At 46.3% G+C, this 8,543-nt stretch overlaps 1 protein-coding gene across 1 annotated transcript in view; it reads right to left on the bottom strand.

The window, feature by feature from the left end:
• Positions 1-843: 843 nt before the first annotated feature.
• SFRP1 (secreted frizzled-related protein 1) overlaps positions 844-8,543 on the bottom strand; it is a 39,820-nt gene continuing 32,120 nt past the window's right edge. Inside the window, exon 4 of the mRNA XM_015565268.1 lies at positions 844-2,190. Coding sequence (XP_015420754.1) covers positions 1,868-2,190 — 323 coding nt within the window. The 3' untranslated portion in view covers positions 844-1,867. The remainder of the gene's footprint in view (positions 2,191-8,543) is intronic.

Raw genomic sequence — 8,543 nt, 5'->3', positions numbered from 1 at the left:
CCGGCCTCTGTGCAGCACCCACGTTGGGTGTAACCACTCACTCGCCCAGAGGGACAATTGCTAAAGTCCCCGAGGTGTTACAGAGAATTAGGAATCGGGCTTGGGGAAGACATTAGCATTGATTGTTTAGAATTGCTTCCTATACACTGAACAAGGGGAATGAAGTTGCTTAAGTGAACAGGTTTATGTACATCACTTATTAAACAGAAGGCTCTGAGAAATACCGAGGGGAGTCAGAAAAAACTGCAGAGGTATGTTGCCTTGAGTGGGGAGACACGTGTGGCCTAACTTTCCCTCTGCAGAAATAAAAATAAAAATTTGTTAATGCAGGAGCACAGGCAGCCTGGCTGTTCTGAATGCCTTTGACCTGTTGAAAGGAATCCATTTCTTCACAGGCAAGAAAGGAATGGGAAGCACTGTGAGTTTTGAATTGCGTTGTGTTGGGGCCAGAGCGATCCAGGACTCCTCGGGAGGGAGGACCCACGGCTATGCACCAGCTACATCCACCTCCCACCCAAAGTGCCGAGCGATAGCACTGCTTCCCCGGAAAGTAGCCTCACAGGCAGCCTGGCTGTTCTGAATGCCTTTGACCTGTTGAAAGGAATCCATTTCTTCACAGGCAAGAAAGGAATGGGAAGCACTGTGAGTTTTGAATTGCGTTGTGTTGGGGCCAGAGCGATCCAGGACTCCTCGGGAGGGAGGACCCACGGCTATGCACCAGCTACATCCACCTCCTCCCACCCAAAGTGCCGAGTGATAGCACCACTTCCCCGGAAAGTAGCCTCGGGGGCACAAGAGACCCTGGTCTTAGCATACCTCTCAAATGCTCAGTGTAGACTTTAAAAAAAAATCCTTGAAAAGTGGGGTTTTTTAGTTGTTCTTCTTTACGAAAATGTGAAATGAACAAATAGATGACATTAGAATACTAATCTCTTCACCCAATTACAGTCACTGGGACAACAATTTGCTGGACTGTTCTAAATTTTTCTTAAGTATGATTTTTAAAAACCACTAACCAAGGCCTCTGGGGTCTGAAAATCATCTCTCTCAACCATGGGCCTGGCGCCACAGTGTTTCCCTTCCTCACACAAAGGCCGGCATGTGCTGCCCTCCCCATGAGTGGGGTTCGATCCTGACTGAAGCGGATGTCAGCTGTCACTCGCATGGCATCTGAGACTGGTTGATTCACAGCGAAAGGCAATCCTTGGGGAAGCAGGGCGGGCATGGCCTCCCTTTGTTTTCACTGTCACATACTGTGCTGTGCTTCTCTTCCCTGCACCTCCTGCTCCCTGGAACGGATCTGAAGTTGTATGTGTGGTGGGTGTCCGTGTCTGCCTAAAGCAGACAGCAAGAGAAATTCCCCTGGAACAGAGAGCAACATGTCTGCCCAATAGTTAGAATTTCCTAGTTCCAGAGGAATCGATTAGCTGATCGACTCACAAGTGATTTGTGATGACACAAACAAAGTCGTGGGGCTTAGTGCTTGCTGCTGTCTCTTAGGTTTTGCCTAATCTCTTTTGTGGTGTGGGAAATTTTCATTTTTTAGTGAGTGTGTCTCTGGTGGACTGTGTCTCTAGTTGAATGGTTTTGCACCTCCTTATACCAGTGACATGCAGCTCCAGACTGGATATCAGACAAGACTTCCTAATCTAACAGGGTTTCCCTACCTGGGCGTGCGGCTTTAAATACTGGCTATACTGGGGCTGGAGGAGGGTGTGGAGGGAAGAGTAGGGATGCTGCAAGAGGAAAGCCAATGGGATTACAACGTTCTCTACCCACAGAAGCAGTGAGTTTCAGCGTTGTCTGCTCAGCCCCATCCCTCACCCCAACCCAGGGCTCCCGGCCCAACCCGCCCTGCCCGTGAGCTTCACTTAAAGACCGACTGGAAAGTGGGACACTCGTGATTTTTCATTTTCTTCATGAAGTTTTTGAATTCCTTGTTTTTCTTGTCCCACTTGTGGATGGCCGTCAGCAGGTACTGGCTCTTCACCTTGCGGCCCATGATGAGGAAGTGGTGGCTCAGGTTGTCCAGCTGGTGGCAGGGGCAGTCGGCCCCGTTCTTCAGGTACAGGACTAGCTTCTTCAGCTCCTTCTTCTTGATGGGCCCCAACTTCAGGGGCTTCTTCTTCTTGGGGATGATTTTTTTGTCGCCATTTTCTTTCTTTACTTCTTTTATTTTCATCCTCAGTGCTAGAGTGGGTGAGGGCAGGGAGGGGGTAGGAGAGAAGGGGAGAGAGAATTTGAGAACACAGCTTTTCATGTACAACAATAACCCAAACCTATGGCTGAAGAGGAAGGTGGAATGAAAGGCAAATAGCAGGCAGAAGGAGACAGTTTTATGAGTAAGTACCAATGGCTCAGTGAACTGATTCTGTCCCCCTAGTGTTGTGGTACAACTCAGACTCCTTTCCCAGTTGCTGCAAGGTGTTATGAATCTCAAATACATTTTCAAAACCAAAACACATTTCTCTTTTTTAAAACTCGGTGACTCAGAATATCACACAAAGCTTTGAGAAAGAGAGGGGATCACGGAATCCAATATAATCCATATAACCTAATGCTTTAGACTCTGGAGTTAAAGAGAACCCCTGAGGGTTGTGTTGTTTTTATGGTATTCGTTTAGGTTTTTTTTTACATCCATGGGTCATAAAATTCCTCAAAAGTTGTGTCCTCTGAATAAGACAGATAGAATCTATGTGTGCACACCCAACTAGAAAAAGTGCTTCAACCTGTCATGCTCAAGTGCATTCAATATCAATGTCCAACTTCAGCACTGGGGAGATCAGGGCCCCCACCAGCATGCCTTTTAAGAAGTTTTGACAGCAGGTACCACTGAGGTTTTGTCAACCACTAATCAGCTTCCAGCGTCTATCCATTGAGTAGACCCACACGGAACCAAACTCCTGGTAGATTAGAGCAAGTCCTGGTGGAGTCCTGATAGATAAGTCAAAGTAATGATACTCTCAAGTCTAATCTGCTACATGGGCTGCTTCTGTTCTCAGCACATCCCCCTGCAGAAAGGCAGAGTCCATCAACTTGGCCTTCTCTCTTCTTTGTCATTATAGACCCTGAGTTAACATTATTTTAATGCTAACGTGTGGACCAGATACTTTAGTGATGGCTGCACAGGGTCTCTGGATGAAGAGAAATCAGTGTGACGGCATTCTCTAAGCCAGTGATGGCGAACCTATGACACGCGTGTCAGAGGTGATACGCGAACTCATTTTTTTGGTTGATTTTTCTTTGTTAAATGGCATTTAAATATATAAAATAAATATCAAAATTATAAGAGAGAGATTATAAGTCTTATATGGTTGCAAATATCAAAAAATTTGTATATGTGACACGGCACCAGAGTTAGTTAGGGTTTTTCAAAATGCTGACACGCCGAGCTCACAAGGTTCGCCATCACTGCTCTAAGCGGTCAGTGCGTTAACACAGCATGGCTGTTACAGTCCACTCCCCTCGGAGGCCAGCCAGCCTGGTATTCCCAAAGGAGCTGGAAATCATTTTCTAGATGCTAGTCACCAGACAATTTGTACATCCTCTGAATTCTTCTGAGTTCAAAATTACTCAGCCCCCTCCTTTTAATAACACAAAGCTCCCACCCACAAGCCATGAAGAATGACTAGAATCTGAACTAAATAACAATAGCTAACAATTATGAAAGCATACGGCATGCCTACGAGTGTGCTGAGCATTTCCATGCATTTCTTCAATTAAACCTAACAACTCCATGAGGAAGGTGCCATTATTTCCCCCAACTAACAGATGAGAAAAAATGAGGCATAGGGCGTTACCTTGCCCACAGTCACTAATCCTAGATTGAAATCCATGTCTGAATGTGCACTTTTAATCACTGTGCTGCCCATGCTGGCTCTATGGTTGCAAAATTCTTCATAATGAACCCCAAACTTAGCTACTGATTAAATGGGCCAAGAAAATAAGGGGGAGCAACTCAGACTCCTTTCCCAGTTTCACCCACATTTCAAAATGACCTACTTAAGAAATGGCAAAAGTTCCTCCCGGTTGAAAGAGACTGTTGTGGCAAAGGAAACACTGCATTCGTGGCAGCTGTATAAGTTAATATTTAGTTGATTAGAAAGCACACCCTTGGCCTAACCCAAGAATAAGGAGGAGAGAAGAAATTGTCCTAGGAACAATCTTTAATGAATGAGTCAAAGTCAGTAAATTAAACATGGCCCACTGCTTTCTTTTTCTTACAAAAGGGTTCCAGACCTTGCAGCCTACTCAACCCCATAAAATACCCTAGACCTGGTGTCACTTATGAAATGCCTCACTCCCAAGGGTGGCAGGAGGTTCAGGAACTGGGCACCCGGCAGCAGAATGCTCTCTCACTGAGGATTAGCATTGACCTCACAGGCTGGTCCAGGCTTCCACACACACATGGGAAGGAGTTCCTTTCTTTAGCTCTCCCCTCAGCCTGAACCAGCCATTGCCCAGGGCCACTGATTATGTGTGGCGCCCACCCGCACCATGGACAGTGTAGTGGGACCAGCAGGGGGGAGTGCAGAACAGAAAGCAGCAGAAACCCTCCCTCCAGGACCTCACCCCAGACAGGCCCGAGCAGGCCCACACCTGGCTAAGCTTCTCTTGTAGACTTACAGCCCTTGTACTTGGGGTTCACTTGAGAAAAGACCTCGACTGTTCTAGTCTGTGGCTGGCTACATAAGAAAGGTTCTCAGAGGGGTTGAGTGAGGAACCAGCCAGAGGAGACACACTACTCAGGCCCAGGCTAAGTCAAACAGAGTAAATGGGACTAGGAGAAACCACACAGAAAGGCAGCAAAGAATACTGCAGGGAGGCAAGGCAGTCGGAACTATTCTCCTTTCACAAAACCCTCCAAAAGGTGCCCCATGCGTTAGAGGAGTCTCAAGCTACTTTGCAATGTCGAAGGCTGGGAACCAGGCGTTGCCATCGGAGTGAGTGATCAATTCCATCACCAGGAGAGGTGAATGCATGCCCCGCTGACAATGCAGGAGCTCTCTTTGCTACATAGACGTGAGCCATCCTTTCTTAAGTTCTCACCACATGCCGCTCTGTGAGCACAGGACAGCTGTTGTCGGTGTGGCTCCTGACTTAGTGCCCACAGCATCCATGTATAGAATCTGCATTATTATTTTTTACAATCAGGGAGAGGACTCGGGTTAAGTAATAAAACACGTGGCCTCCATTTGTAAGAGGGAGAATCAGAAGTAGAATCCAGCCTAACCCCAAAGACCCCCGCACTTTCCTACTATACCATGACTGGGTTTCAAATGGCATTGCTTCAGTGGAAATTATCTCACTCTTTTGACTGTATTGCCTTTAATCACAACTCAAATCAAAAATTAATGGTCCTTTGCCATGACCGTGTAAAGGAATTTAGTTTACATAAGTGGGGGCACGGCACGGGGAGAGGGGAAATCAAATGATGGAAATGTGTTCTGCATTAGGCTCTTTATTCCTTGCCATTTGGCTCACTTTCTTTTTTGAGGTGGGGAAAGTAGGGAAGGAGGAGGCACATCTGGCCAGAAATTACTAACATCTTTCCATCTTTCAAGGGTTTATTTTAGGGATGCAGATTACCAGCAATGTTTGGATAGGCGATTAGCCGTCCGCGGTTGATTTCCCTGTGCCTGTGGTTACGTGGGCAACCCCCCACCATGCCCCATCCAGGGACTGCTGGGACAAGGGTGGATGCTGGCCCGGGAGCAGTCTGGGACTGATCCCGTCTTCCTCCCCTCCCAGGACCCCAATGCTGACAGTGCCTGGCCCCCAGGGGCTACGCCCCTGGATTGTGTTCTCAGTTTGCAATGCACCTGGTGGTGGTGGGCAGGGAGGAGACGCCCAGGAGGCAGCAGCTGGTGTGATGGAGTCTTGGGTCCTGGGTTCTAACTGTGTGACCACAAAAATCTGGTTTTGGGCTTTCTGAGGGTCTGTTCTCCATCTACAAAGTGTAGAGTGAAGTCTGCAGGCCTAGCAGCACTACCATGCACCATGCTGCGCAATACTGGAGGGGCAAGGGGGCGGGGGGAGGAGGGCAGCCAGCAAAGCTCATCTCCAGCATCCCCACACTGCTCTTTCTTCTCCGCCCTCCTGGTGAGCCCACTTACCCGGGGGAGAATGCTATAATGGCCTCAGGCCCCTGACCTCAGCTACCTGTATCAGCTGGACTCCGAATTAAAACAAAACAAAACAAAAAGCTTCTCTGGGGTTTTTGTTGTTTCTTTGTAGCAACAACTTAGCATCCTTCAAGAGTAGAATATGACTCCACCGTTCAGCTCACCAGTCACTGCGAGCAAGAATCCAGAGACCTAGAAACTGAGAAAACCCCAAATTTAAGGCTACAATTAGGGGCTTTCTCAGAAATTTTAAAACAAATAATCCTTTATATTCAGGTAGGCTCTTAAAGTTTCATTCCACTTCAGTCACCCAAGCCATATTTTTTTTTCTCCCAAATTACACTTCCTTGGAATACTTCCCATGAGGCTTGGCCATATTTCTGAGGCTGAAATGAGAATAGCAAACTCAGAGTCTAGGCAAACCCATCTTCAAAACCATCTCTTCCTCCTGACCTGCTTATACTAATGGTGCCGCCATTCTTCCAACTACCTAGACAGGGCACTTGGATGTAGGGCAACTTTTAGCCAAGGGCTAGTCATTTACACAACCAATGACGTGGAATTGCTGCCGGAATATAAGAAAAATCTGATGGGAAAGGTAGGGATGGGGCTGAGTTAGGAATCAGATTTGTGACTCATCTGGTTACAGACAGTAGTTACAATGAAGAGTAAAGGACAGAGATGAGAACGGGGGCCCCTAGGAGCATCTTCACAGGGGGAGAGAAAGAAGGGTTATTACAAAAGTCATTGCAGGCAGATGGAAAACCAGGCAGCCTGGTGTCTCAGAAAGCACCAGGGGAAGGTGTTTTGAAGGGAGAAAATGCTCCTTGACCCAAAGGCTGCAGAGTTTAAGAACGAGTGTGAGACTTGATCCCTCGCCTTGGCAATCAGGCGGTCCCTGAGGACCTGTGGGAGGCCAGGATCCCAAGGGGCGAGAGTGAATTCCAGACAGCTAAGCAGCAGTGGGAAGTGGAAAGGAAAGGTATGCCACACTGACAACCACCAAGCTTCTGGAATGTTTGTGTGGATTTACCACTGGCCACTTCTAGCCAAACATATCAGACCGAGCACACGCAATCATTTCCACTCCTTTCCGAAGTCAGTTTAAAAGTATAGGAAAAAAAGTTATAAACACATGGAGGAAAACGGTAAAGGAAGCAAGAACATATCAACATTTAGCGTAATACAAAGCAAATGCTTGGTGGAACCTGGCTTGACAGGGAGAGGGAAAGCTGAAACCTAGCTGCCAGTCAGAAACAAGTCGATCCTCACTGCAGGACCCAGAAACGCTTAGGAACCGGGCCCCTGGGTGCTTCTGCACCCCATTACAGAGGCTGTATTGAACAGAAACTGGTAAAAAGTCTGTGTAAGGACACTCAGATCTATGGGTCTGGGCCATAAAGCCAGGTGACTGGCCTTCGCCGGCAGCAGCCAAGAGCTTGATTCTCTCCAGAAAGTTTGAACCAGAAGACAGTGGGCGTGGCGACATCAGAGAGGAGGACAGGGTAGTGAGGTGCTGCATGAGGAGTAGTGAGACCCTTAGATCTTAGAATACTGCGTTTATATCCCCCAGTCAGGGACCTGAAGGGTTTCCATCTAAAGAAGCTAGAAGCCCACAAGGAAAGACCTACAGCTCCCACGGGAAACTAAAATGAGGCCCCACAAATCATAGGCATTTTACACAAAGAGCTTCCAACTTAGTGCTTCACTCTTAAATTCAAATGGCCAGCCAACGATCCGCGGACGTTAAAGGAAGCCTCTCAATGTAAACTATGGAGAGCAAAACATACAAAACAAATCAGGAAAAAATAAATAAATCAGAAATAAGAGAGACAATCTAGGGAGCATAAAATAAAATAAAAACTTGTACAAAGATAATATTAGATAAGATAGTGTAGTCATAAAACCAAAACAGAAAGCTATTAAAAGACATGTTTAGAGAACAGAAAGAGCACTTGGAAATTTAAAATCTAAGGGCAGAAGTAAAGAATGCAGTACAAGTGCTTTAAGGTAAGGCTGAAAAAATTCCCTAGAAAGCTAAACAAAATGACACAGAGATGGAAAACAAAAGAAGAAAGATAAGATAGAAGGTCAATCCAGGAGTTAACATCTGAATAGAAGGCATTATAGAGAGAACCAAGATAATGAATGTGAAAAAATAGCAAAGAAATAATACAATAAACAAATGGGACTACATCAAAATAAAAAGCTTTTGCACAGCAAAGGAAACCATCAACAAAACAACAAAAGCCCACTGCATGGGAGAACATATTTGCAAATGTTATCTCCGATAAGGATTTAATCTCCAACATTTACAGGGAACTCATACAACTTAACAAAAGGAAGAAAAACAACCCAATCAAAAAATGGGCAACGGACCTAAATAGACACTTTTCAAAAGAGGACATTCAGAAAACC

This window comes from Myotis davidii, unplaced genomic scaffold (assembly GCF_000327345.1).
Source record: "Myotis davidii unplaced genomic scaffold, ASM32734v1 scaffold93, whole genome shotgun sequence".
Lineage (NCBI taxonomy): Eukaryota > Metazoa > Chordata > Mammalia > Chiroptera > Vespertilionidae > Myotis > Myotis davidii.
The sequence above is the reverse complement of the archived record's forward strand: the minus strand, read 5'-3'. Positions and strand labels throughout refer to the sequence as shown.